At 42.8% G+C, this 12,782-nt stretch overlaps 1 protein-coding gene across 1 annotated transcript in view; it reads right to left on the bottom strand.

Annotated features, from left to right (window-relative positions):
- Positions 1 to 943: 943 nt before the first annotated feature.
- The window catches only part of ENPP6 (ectonucleotide pyrophosphatase/phosphodiesterase 6), a 43,232-nt gene continuing 31,393 nt past the window's right edge, over positions 944 to 12,782 (bottom strand). The window contains exons 5-8 of the mRNA XM_054990130.1: positions 12,223 to 12,402; positions 9,962 to 10,099; positions 4,315 to 4,438; positions 944 to 3,133 (exon numbers count right to left, since the gene is read on the bottom strand). Coding sequence (XP_054846105.1) covers positions 2,928 to 3,133; positions 4,315 to 4,438; positions 9,962 to 10,099; positions 12,223 to 12,402 — 648 coding nt within the window. The 3' untranslated portion in view covers positions 944 to 2,927. The remainder of the gene's footprint in view (positions 3,134 to 4,314; positions 4,439 to 9,961; positions 10,100 to 12,222; positions 12,403 to 12,782) is intronic.

Raw genomic sequence — 12,782 nt, forward strand, 5'->3', positions numbered from 1 at the left:
GATGGTGGGAACATACCATAGGTGGCGATATGATTCTGTCAGGCTACTGACTGGCTCAATTTTTTGCCTTTGGATTAAACATGACTATGGCCCTTTCTGCACATCCTTAAAGGAACAGCCCCCTCACCGAACACTGGCAGCTTTTCCCCAGATTCCAGATTCCCCTTGATCTCCATTTTCAAAATGGTTGCAGGCTGTTTGGCTTCTGTTTTTTCAGTGCCTTTTCTGGGACTGCAGGATAATGTACTCCCAGAAAAGGCGCCGAGAAAACAGAAGCCAAACAGCCTAGAACCGTTTTGAAAACAGAGATGTCAAGGGGAAAACTGCCATCGTTTGGTGAGGGGGTCTGTCCCTTTAAGGATGTGTGGAAAGAGCCTATGATCTGCTGAATATCCTAATCAAAGGATTTAGAACAGATGTCTGTAACAGCACCACCTTGCTTTTTGCAAGCACCTGCTGCTAGTACACGTGAAGAAAGCAAGGGGATACCCCCACCCTACATCTCTTTGCAAGCATGCTGAGTGGAGCAGCAGGACGGCACATAGTAGGGTTGCCATACGCCCACTGGCACTCCAGCAGGCGCTGAGGGACAACAATTTTCCTCAGTGTGGGAGCGGCAGCTGTGAGGATTGTTCAGCTTCCAGTACCTGCCTACACTATCTATGGGAAGGAATAGTAAGTATTTGCTATTTATTCTCTTTCCTGACCCTCCAAACGTTGCTGGATTCTGCTGTCTGTCCTCACTCATGTAGCAATTTTTTTCAAATCAAAAGTAGGTCAACCTGCTAGACCAATAGGGCAAGTTGGCTGCCCTGACGTAGCAATCGATAAGCCAAGTCAAGTGCTTGGTGGTTTTTATAATTGCATAGTACTTACAAAAAAGCATGAGGCATATAAAAATCTTGTCACATATTTTGAATAATTCACTTTAATCATTCTTTTTGCCGCAAACTTAAAGACCCTCCCCCACCCATCCTATTCATCATTTTAAAACACATCCATTTGCAGCCTATACAGGAAAAGATGTGATAACACAAATTACACAATACATGATTTATCCGTAAAAAGAATACAAATCAATACAAAAACATTGAAATAGTACATAAATAAATTTCAGTTCTCCAGAAGATGGTCAGTCTCAAGAATAACCACTTCTCTGTTTCCTCATGAATGCCTAAAGTTGGGGTGGGGTGCACTAGTGAGGTATATATTTGTGCATATATTTTCACAAAGCCCTTATTAAATTGGATAAATCCTTACAACTGTCCCACAATAACTGTGCAATAAGCCCAGACTCACTCAATAAAAAGCACTTCTCTGTATGCATACAATAATGGCTCAGTTCAAAACTCTTGCATTGGTGCTAACTGGGATAACTCAGTTACTATGAATAGAGGTTTTTTTAAATTCTTTATTTGCATAATATTTAAAAAGAACCAAAATACTTAATGAGTTTTGGGATCCAAGAGCAATGTAAGACAGAGGAAAACATATACTGAAACTTTTCTTTTAGAAGAATATTCCTATACTATTTGCACATCCTGGGTTTTTCCTCTTGTTTGTGTGTTGGTTTAAAAGTGAATCTTTTAATTCAGTAATTTAATTGTGTTTTGAGTTACGATATTTTTTAAATGAAAGTGTAACGAAAGGGCTGGGGCTATACAGCCTGGTCTTTTAATGCCTCTAAATAGTTGATGCTTGTTTCCCAATTACTCCAAGGGCTTAGAAAAAACTAAATTCCATTCAATAGCCTGATAACAAAACACTACATTTATTTCATGTGTTTTTCCTTCTAATTGATTCAATGGTTCTCTTGAATTTTTAAAAAATGCATAAATGTTTACTAGTTATTACAGAACTCTCCTGTCAGGTTTAATATTTATGTTTATGTGTGAGATATCCCTGGTAGTCAAAACATCTATAAAAGCAGCCAGAAGTATGATCTTTGTGAATATTCACTTTCTGAAGTTTCTAAAAAAATTCACCATCCAAAAAGCTATTTCAAACTCCTTAAGGCAGTAGATGGGCTGAGTGATGGAAGGGCCTGGTATCTGTTTTCTATAGACAGTGCAACCTTATTTATATAAAGAAGAGCTCATTATATATGGTTGCTCAGGCACTCAATTAAATTGAAAACAGCTTTTTAAACTTGGCTGAATGGGATCTAAATAATAGGGAATATATTGTATTTTTCATTGGAAAAGTTTTCAAAAATGAAACTAAATACAATCTTACAGCTTAAAGTATTTAACATGAGAGAACAGGAGATGGACGTACATGGTTTGTGAAACCGATATGGAGGCAGCTAGCATGCCAGGATATGTGTGCAAAGTGGAACCTAGATCCTAAAACAAAATCAGTGGGACTTTCTCCTGTGTAAACCTCTACAGATGAAGTGTCAAATTCTTCAGCTTTGAAAGGAATTGCCATGAACGTATAAAAAAATGAATAGTGATGTGGAGGGAAACGAGAAAGGGGGAGTGATTGCATAATCTCCCAAAATTATTTCCATAGCAATGCATGCAAGGCCAGAAAGGCTGCTGGAGGAAGAGGAGGAGAAGGGAAGAGATTCCCTAGTTCTGATACGGGTTTTATTGCATTGTGATGATGGCTTTTGAACTTTGGCTGGGTCCCTTGGAGTTTGCTGGCACACCAGGAAACAAGTAAAATTGAAGGCGATTCTCCATTTTTTCCATCTTGCATAATGCACACGGTTCTTCCCGAAAGGAGGAGCACACTGAAGTTTTCTTCTTACACCAGACAAAATCTGGAGCCACGCTTGTTTTTTGTTTTTTTTTTAAAAGAGATGAATACGTATAGTTTTCTCTAGGCAGCATTCTGTTAATGTTGCTATTCAGATTATGAAATGGGGGGAAAAACTGGATACACTGGCTGACATTGTACTGGGACCAGAGTAATCAGATGTGTTATACAAACAACGTAAACAGAATGAGTGCCAGCACAGAGCTGCTCCACTGGAAGGACCGTGCCAAACTAGCATTATTTTTTAACATACACTCCACTCTGGACCAGGATCCATTGTTCGGCAGTGGCTGTATTCCTGCCACTTTGCACATAACATTATAAACATCCACCGATCTGATTGGAGCTGCTCTGAAATTAGACTTGAAATCTGCAGGGGGGAAATGACAATGAGGCATTTTAGACGGGTAGTATTCACGGCAGGCAGGCTAAATAAATATCACTGTTCCAGGGTTTGACAGTTTGCCTAACCTCTACAGGAAGCCTGGTATCTAAGGAAGCAAGATAAGATGAGAAATAAAAACAAGCTTTTAAATGTTCATCTCGTGTGGCACAGTATGCCATCCTGTGCATGACACTGATTTGAACATGACCAGGCCACATGGAACGCTGGCCATGTAGAAGGGGTCACAAGTGGCTGGTCGGCTGGTTCTGTGAGCCTGCCCTCTGTTGCAGGGTTATCTCAGAATCCACATACACGTGGCAGGTCCTCCCACACCCAGGAGCTGATTGGGTTTTGCATCCACACCTGGTTGGATACGGCGCTGGCATTGCACAATAGCCATCATTTGCAGCGGGATTATTTTGCTGTAGTGCAACAATTACACAGCTTCTCTCAGCCAAGGGCCAGACACTTTCAGAGCCGTCAAGCCATATTGCTGCATTGTGCTTCTGCATTCTCTGTTTTATCATTTTCTAACCCCCGTTTGTCCCTTCGATCAAACAACACCTGATCCTTTATCCCAGATTGCCGCTTGATGCTTCTCCTACTTTCCTCATTAGCATCTCAGTCCAGGCAGACGGATCCCACAATAACCACTCGGCTTGCTGCTGAATATGCTTCCCTCCTTGCCTGGCTGCAACAGCCTTGGGCAGAATTGAGCCAAATCTCATCTCTGTGACCCCAGCCTTATAAACCCAACCTATGTCTCAAGTTCACCGGTCATTAGGCTGAGAAAGCAAATGAAAGGTTATTTTACCAGGAAAGGGAAACCAGGTGTGGTGGTTAAAAGTCAATAATGTTGTCTGCTTCCTTTATTCTAATGGACAGACTGAACCTTCTCTTGCATGTTGAATTACATAATAACCGATATGTGATTAACACAGCGCAGTGAGTTGGATCCAACCAGCTTTTCTGGCACCCAAAAGGGCTACGGTGACAATCATGAGACGTGCCTGGATAAAAATCATGTGGGATGGGGTGGGTAGTATTGAGAATTGGGTGAGATTGATTGAAAAAACTGCTGGATTCAACCCAGAATCTGTGTGGCTGTTATAAGTGAGAAGGCAACAAGGGTTTTAGGATGACGATTCTTTCCCTAGTTGGCCTACCTGGGCCATATGCAAGGAAAAACCCTCTCATGTCCATGAGCTCGTTGTCATAGCCATGCCATCCATTCTGCCAGGCCTCTCTTCTCCCAGTGCCGTTCTCCCAAAATGGAAGACTTTCTCTGCTCTGTGTGGAAAAGAAGTTTAGGTTAATGTACGTGACATGCCTTCGGCTGCAATCTTAAACATGTCGGTACTTGGTAAGAGGTTTTATTGCTTCCAAGAAAAAAGTGGTTAGTATGAATGGATTTCCAAGAAGGGAAAGTGAAATGAAGTAAATAATCTGTTAAATTTGTTCATCTCGAGCTAGATTGAATAGTATAGATGATCAGTTTCATCCAAGAATCTCTAGACAGGCCACCTGTTGCTCAATCGCCAAGAAATGGAATATTAGAAACTGGTCTGCAGATGTTAGAATCAGAGAAATCTAGGGAAGATTCCCCCAATCGCACCCCAGGAGAGGCCATATTACAGTCTCTTAACTTAAGCTGGAACTATCCCCTGCCCCTTCATTGCATTTTACAACTCTTCTAGGGTTCCCAACCTCCAGTTGGGGCCTGGAGATCTCCCAGAATTACAACTGATCCTCCAGACTACAGAGATCAGTTCCTCTGGGAAAAATAGCTGCTTTGGAGGGTAGACTCTACAGCACGATACTCCCCTGATGTCTGTCCCAGCAAATCCCCCTCTCTCCAGGCTCAACTCCCAAATCTCCAGGCCAAATCTAGAGTGGATAACCGTAGACTCAGCTCAGGTCCTTTGTGAAAGATGAGGGAAATGTTTGGCTAGAAATGTTTTAAATAAATACTATTCAAACAGACATACCTCTACCCTTCAGCCAAGGGTTGCCTGGTCCCCTTACCCTTTCAGCAGAAAGAGGAGGACCCGTTGCTTACCTTTTCCCTGCTCCTACCATGTTTTTTGTGCACATGGACCCCTGTTCCTATGCGATGACTTCACTTTCGGGAAATGATGTCATCATGCAGGCATGGAGGGTTGTGCGTGTTTTTGCAGCAGGCCAATTTGGGCTCCAAACAGGCCCAATTTGGCCTGTCTGGGGCCCAAATCAACCCTCTGCAAAGTGCGGGAGCGCTTTTGAAGAGGCACGATGATGTGCCGCCTCAAAGTGCCATCACTGCACCATCCCAGGAGCATGCCGAGGAGTCCCGTTCTCGTACCTTTCCTCCCCGCCAGCCTGGTGAAAGCAGGGGATCCCTTGCCCCCAACGGGGAAATGGGTTCCCTACTTCAGCCTGCTTTCAGCAACTAGGAAGGTCAAGGTTGCCTCACCTTGCCTTAGTGGTTGCCTCCCCTTGGCAACGTCCTTGGGGTGAACAAACTGAAAATATCTTTGAAATCTGAACAAGTGAAAGCTTTGGTGTCAACCAGCATGCCCACTGATTTAATGTTGTGTCCAAATCACAGCAGATGCCAACAATCTTATTGGCACATTGGTTAGCTAATTGGTGACAGCGAGATATTGAAATCGCTCCTTCCATCTCCTGTGAGCTCATATTGAGTAGTACTTGGAAAAGCTTCACTAGGTGACATTCAGCAGTTACAATGGTGCTGGAGCAGGCTGGAGCTTATACCCTCTCAGAGGCAACCTTAGTTTTCTGCCACCACTGCTTTGCTGTCATCTGTTCGATTTCATTGTCCCAGTTCCTTGATGGAACAGTGGAGTCTGTGCTGGAGGGGGCACTGCTTGGACTATTTACCGATTCCGGAAATTGATCAGGGCTTCAAGAGGGCTGACAGCCATATATCTACTGGAAAATCCCTTGGAGCCCTTAGGAAACTATTTTGGGTCAGTCTTCAGAGATAGACCATCTTAACATGCTTCCCATCTCTGCAAAGACCCTACAAGTCTAAACATTAATAGAAAATGACCTATGACCAAGAAATGATTGATCGTTCCTCCGTTCTGAAGTCATCATTTTCCAGACCAAAAGACAAAACCAGAATGTGTGTATGCTCTGCTTAGTTTGATCAGTCTGAGGTAACTTGAGACAGACCCAGAGCTGTTATAGTCGTCATGGAGTCCTGAACTGCTACAGACAAGTGGGGCTCAACATGCATGTTCAAATTCCCCAGCATATGAACCAAGGGGAAACACTGAACATAGGGTTGCCAGCTTCCAAGTGGTGGCTGGAGTTCTCCCGGAATTACAACTGGTCTCCAGATTCACCTGGAGAAAATGGCTATTTTGGGGGGTGGACTCTATGGAATTATGCCATGCCAAGGTCTTTTCCCTCCCCAAACCCCACTTTCTCCAGGTTTTACCCTCCAGATCTCCAGGAATTTCCCAACTTGGAGCTAGCAACCCTAACTGAACATCAGCTTTTGAGATCAGCTTAGACAGGAAAAGTGTTGGACAGTGGATTGAATGGTATGCCAACAAAATACCTAATCTTATCTCTATTGTCCAAAATAGACAAATGAGACAAAATACACTCAAAATCTGAACAGTGTTGGATGGAGCACGCAATAGACCATAACAACCCCACCTCCTCTCATTAGTTACCATCTAGCATGATTTTATTTTGGTGTTTCCAAAGGGGAGTGCATCACTTCTGTCCATGAACATTTACAAAACCTTTTAAGCAAGACGGGTGACTGCAAGAACAATCAGAATAACTTGTCAACATGGAAACATTTGTGATTCAACATTTTCATTGATGAAATTTGGGGAGAAGTGATAGCATCTCCTCTAGCTTTCCTTTGAAGCTCATGTTTTTGGGTTCTGCTCCATATTCTGAATTCCAGAGCCTTTATCCTTGCAACAGAGTTTCTTGTTCCCTGTTCTACTGTGTTCTAGATCCCTTATTACACAGACTGTTTCCACGAATCTCCTGCACTCCATATGCATTTTCGTGGCTTCTGTGCAGTCCCACGTTGGGGACTGTGCGCATGCAGAGCCCAATGTATGCTTGCCCAGAACTCCACTCAATGAACAACAGTTATAGATAACTGCAACCCTACTTTCCTCTTTAATTGTATAAATATGGTTTTGCAATGTATACAGAGGCAACAAGCATTAGTACTCCCAAATGCCACTTTTTCATGAATATATGCTTCCTGTTGGCCTAATGTACCCTTTCTGCTTTATGTCAATCTAAAAAACCTAGACAAACTCCCTTTCTGCTTTTTCTCATTAACATCTTTGATACATTTGAGCGTGTGCATATGGTATGCTGGTGGCTGTGCACGTGGCCGTCATACCCAGTGTACACTGATAAATTCTATTTAGGTAGAGGTTGAGTTGCCAGTCTCTAGGTGCGGCTCAGAGTATCCCAGAATTACAGCTGAACTGATCACAGACATCAGTTTCTCTGGAGAAAATGGCTGCTTTGGAAGGTGGTCTCCGTGACATTATTCCCTGATGAGGTCCTCTGCACACCCAAACCTCCAAGAATTTCCCAACTTGGAGCTGGCAGCACTGTTTGTAGGCCTGAACAGGGTGTGTTCAATGTCTTGTTTTTGACGTTCCACTAACTGAGCCAACAGCAAGATCTAGAACTGTTGAAGGGCCTCACTTGAGTTACGTCATGCTGGCTCTAGCGGGAGCTTGCAAATTAGGTAAGAATTGGCAGGACATGAGTTGCTTCTAGCAAACATGGTAGGGCCAAGCTACACATGACGAATGACACTTGAACAGCAAGTGTATTTCTCCCTGTTCACTTGCCCTCCACTCAATACACTTGCCGTTCGAGTGTCATTCGTCATGTGTAGCTTGGCCCGTAGACACTGGCTAATAGGGGGTACAGGCCACTGACAGTCCTGTTTCTTGGCATTACACTAAGCAGGGGGCTCGGCAGTAGGAAGAGGGAGTCCATTTTCCTGCTTGTTTTTGAGTGTTGTCAGCAAAAATAGAGGGAGACAAGGAAACATTTAATTTGTCAGCTAGAATTGTTCTGTCATCTAGTACATCTGCTGGCTATTAGATACAAAGAAATGTATGAATACTCAAGGGATTCTAATATTTTAAGGACTACAGTACTGACAGTTTCTAGGCACGGTTTCTACTCAGAAATAGGAGTAGAGGAAACAATCCAGAATCTGTGTGTGTGTGTGTATGAGAGAGAGTAGCTGAAATTCACTGAAGCTATAAACTGAGAAGGCATCACTCTTTGGTTTGCCATTGGTTACTTGTGTATCTGTCACGCATCTGACGAAGAGAACTGTGATTCTCGAAAGCTTATGCTACAGTAAAGTTGGTTAGTCTTAAAGGTGCTACTGGACTCTGTTCAATTTTGCCACTACAGACTAACGCGGCTAACTCCTCTAGATATCTGTCAGCATCACTCATAAGGAAAGGAGAATTAGAATATGTAATCAGCAGAGACGCTGGCCGGCTGCACACAAAGTAGCACACAAATCATGAATCTCTTCAAACTCAGCACAAGGAAATAATGATGAATAGCACAAGAACCACGCAAGCTGCATGTACGTGTGGCTGGCAGAGCCCAAGCCGAGTCAACTGCTGTTTTAGCCGAGCATCTTTTTGAAACCCAAGGAACTGTTTGGGTATCAGCTCTGATAACAGGCTTTGGATGAGCAGGAGGCTGTTATTCTGCTTCTTGTAACAGCCTTAAAGTTGATCTGTTTATGTGGGATAGCAGCTGCAGCAACAGTTGTTAAAATAATTTGATTATTTTAGTATTATTTAGTATTATATTAGTATTATTTTAGTATTTTTTTGGTCCAGCTGCTCCTAGCTTAACCACAGTGCAATCCTAAACAGAGTTATACCCTTCTAAGTCCATTGAAGACCATGCTTTTTAGAAGGGTGTATCTCTGCTTAGGATGGCACCGCAAATTCACACTGAAGGCAACTTTGGACATTTGATTACCATACCAAAAGTGCATGTAATTGGTGATACATACACCACACCCGTTGTAGTAATTCTACTCACATGCTATCAGTATTGCACTTCATCATTATACTTTACATATACATTACATAGGCTGGTTGTCCAATCATTGTATTTACAAGTGCCATCCTAAGCAGAGTTACGACCTTCTAAACTGCTTAACATGAATGGATTTAGAAAGTGTAGTTCTGTTCAAGATGGCACTGGAGATCAACTAGCTATGAAATGCTTCCTTGCAAATATCTCGGATCTCAAATTTTCAACACTTAATAAAGAGGGGCTGCAGTCACGGCCGTTTTCACACTACTTCTGCAACGTTGTGCAAAAAACGTGGAAGATAGCGTCTTCTTGCGAGAGTTTTACGCAATGTTGCACAAAACTCTTGTGAGAAGACACTATCGTCCGCGTTTTTTGCGCAATGTTGCACAATGTTATGGAAGCAGGTTAGTAGTGTGAAAACGGCCCATGTCAGTACGTTTATGTTCTGTTCTGTTCTGTTCTGTTCTGTTCTGTTATACACATCCTTACAGTGGTGCACCTGCCATTGAAAGTGATGAATACCAGCTAGGACATCTTTAAAACTAATGTAGATAAGTCCAGGAATGGTTCCCAAACAGCTCATCGGCCATGATTGACGTCCTCCAGGGGCACAATAAAATTCTTGGGTTTTTGGTTCGTTTTTGCTGCCAAACCACCAGTGCAAAACCAGAAGTGCGAAGCCACAATACAAGCTTTGTTCTATTTGATGGGTCACACAAGCTCATATAGATGACTTACCTCTACTATGAACCACCCTTCCTCAGCCACAAGAGTCAAAGGTGAGACGAATTTCCCCTTTCTATAGTAGAACCTGTGAGGAATATCTTCTTTCCTGTAAACTGCCATGTGTGGCACATGTTTCAGCTTGTTATACACCTGCAAAGAAATAAAAGTAATGGCATTTGGACACAAAATTACTATATGGCAGTATACACTATCACATTGAATGCAAACTGTTACTGGAAGAAAGGTTGCCATTTTTATTCATTACTCTTAATGTGGATTTAACTCCTATGGGGAAACTCTTCAGTAATTTTCTTATAGAGGTTGCTTACACATAGAGTTTTTGCTACATGTCCCCCTCCCCTAAATCACAGGGGATTTTATTTTGGTTTCTGCCAATCTTCCAGGTTTTTACCTATTCCACGGTGGGTTCCCCCAACCTGCTCCGGTAAGATTTTTCCCTGAAAGATCATACTGAACGTGTAGGGAAAGTATAAACATTGTCACATCCATTGCCACTGGCGCGGAGGGCAATCTAAACTCCCCTCTGTCTGGAGATCAGGGGGCGGGGCCACCAGCCATGTGACCATTTTTGCCAAGGGCAATTTAAACTTTTAAAAACTCCCCCCTTGTTCCAGCTGACCCAAAGTGACATCACTGTGCAGTCCTGAGTTCCATCACTGAGGGCCAAGCTACACATGACGAATGACACTTGAACGGCAAGTGGATTGAGTGGAGGGCAAGTGAACAGGGAGAAATACACTTGCCGTTCAAGTGTCATTCGTCATGTGTAGCTTGGCCCTGAGTTCCACCACCTCTTTTCTCCGAAAAAAGCCCTGCATTACAGTGACATACCTACTACTGATAAATTTTTTAAAACATGGTAAAAAACTCAATTGGCAGGTGGGAGAGGAAAGCGTAGGGAACTCCCCCATGTGGAAAACCACTGCTACTGCAAATGTCTTTGTATTCACGGCAGCAGTAAGATGGAATTGCCCTCATGTGGAAGCAACGAAGGAGGGTTGTTTTCACAGAAGGAGGGGCTTATGTAGGGTTGCCAGCCCAAGGTCAACCTAGGACCTTCTGCATTCAAAGCAGAAACTGCCACTGAGCCACAGACCCTCCCACTGATAGGATAAAAATGTACATACAAATAGCATACAAAGAGGATGCTGATGAATGATTCAGTGGCCATGATGGAACACAAGAGACATAACAGTCTCTTATTTTGGGCCCAGGCAGTCAAGTCCTTTATAAGTCTAAACTTTGTCTTCGTCTTGACTTGAAAAGATCTGTCCACCACCCTATATATATCTATAGATATGGATATATAGGCCATGTCTGAAATGAAGTAACTCTTCCATCGCCATCTGAGGAGAAGTTTTTATTGTATGTAGTGTTTTAAATTTTATTGTAATGTTTTATCTGCTTTTGCGTTTTTATGTAAATTAAAATGTTGTGCTCCGCCCTGAGCCTGCTCGGCGGGGAGGGTGGTCTAAAAATCTAATATAATAAATAAATTTCTGCAGCAAGCTGCTTCTGAAAAATTATACACAATATATGAATATTTCAATTAAGCAAAGCAATAGCACGAACTGTTATCTGGAATATAATATGCAGCCAGCGCAGATATTGAAGCATCGTGCGCTCCTAGTTATCCCCTCCTGTCAGAAGATAGGTCAACCGTGGAGTCTTATGTAGAGTTGCACTTTTGAAGTCCAAGGACTTCATCATCATCATCATCATCATCATCACCACAACAACAACATTCGATTTATATACTGTCCTTCAGGACAACTTAAATTGTGTTGTTATTATCCTTACCCTATGATGTGGGTGGGGCTGAGAGAGCTCCAAAAAGCTGTAACTGACCCAGGGTCACTCAGCTGGCTTCAAGTGGAGGAGTGGGGAATCAAACCCAGTACTCCAGATTAGAGTCCTGCCACTCTTAACCTCTACACCATGGACTTAGAAGGGCGTAACACTGCTTAGGATGGCAGAACTGCAACGTTTGTATTGTAACACATCCAAATGGTCATTAAAAGCCAACCTCTGTAGACTCTGCTATGGTAGGATGGCCTTGGAACCAGAAAGGTGTATTGTCAGTCACTAGTAAATGTTACAGCTGCTCCAATTCAATTATTGCAGTGTCAGAAGAACAGGGCCAGTCCCCACCCTCCACCCTAAGTAGCATATTTAGATATAGACTATTACAATGAAGAAAAAAATGATTGGCAAAAAGGGGGTTATGAAAGGGAAAAGGTGTTTTTTCTTGCCTGAACCTCCTTCCCTTTGGCTGGCCACAGGCTTACAACAGGGCCTCGGTCCTTTACTTGTATAACATCACTCATGTTGATGCAGTTTCTCAGCTCGATTACTTTATCCATCCAGTAAATGTCAGTCATCCCATGATCCGAGAAAAGGATGACATTCAGGTCATTCTGCAGGCCCTTGTTCTGTCAGAGGCAGGAAATACCATGGATTACAGTCTCAAAAGTGCACAGTGCAGCTGGTTGATTTTTTACATGAATATTCAGGCCCTGAATCAGATAAGGTCACATTCAAGCTGAAATAAATGAGATTGAACTCGGATTGTCAACCTACAGGTGGGGACTGAATATCTCCCAGTATTGCAACAGATCTCCAGACCACAGTAATCAGTTCCCCTGGAGAAAATTGCTGCTTTAGAGGGTAGACTCTATGGCATTATAACCTGCTGAACTTCAGTCCCTCCCCAAACCCCACTCAACTGAGGCTCCCCCAAAATTTCCAAAGTATTTCCTAACCCAGAACTGGCAACCCTGGATTGAATATACAGGGGTCTTGAAAGTAATCA

Source organism: Eublepharis macularius, chromosome 10, assembly GCF_028583425.1.
Source record: "Eublepharis macularius isolate TG4126 chromosome 10, MPM_Emac_v1.0, whole genome shotgun sequence".
Classification (NCBI taxonomy): Eukaryota; Metazoa; Chordata; class Lepidosauria; order Squamata; family Eublepharidae; genus Eublepharis; species Eublepharis macularius.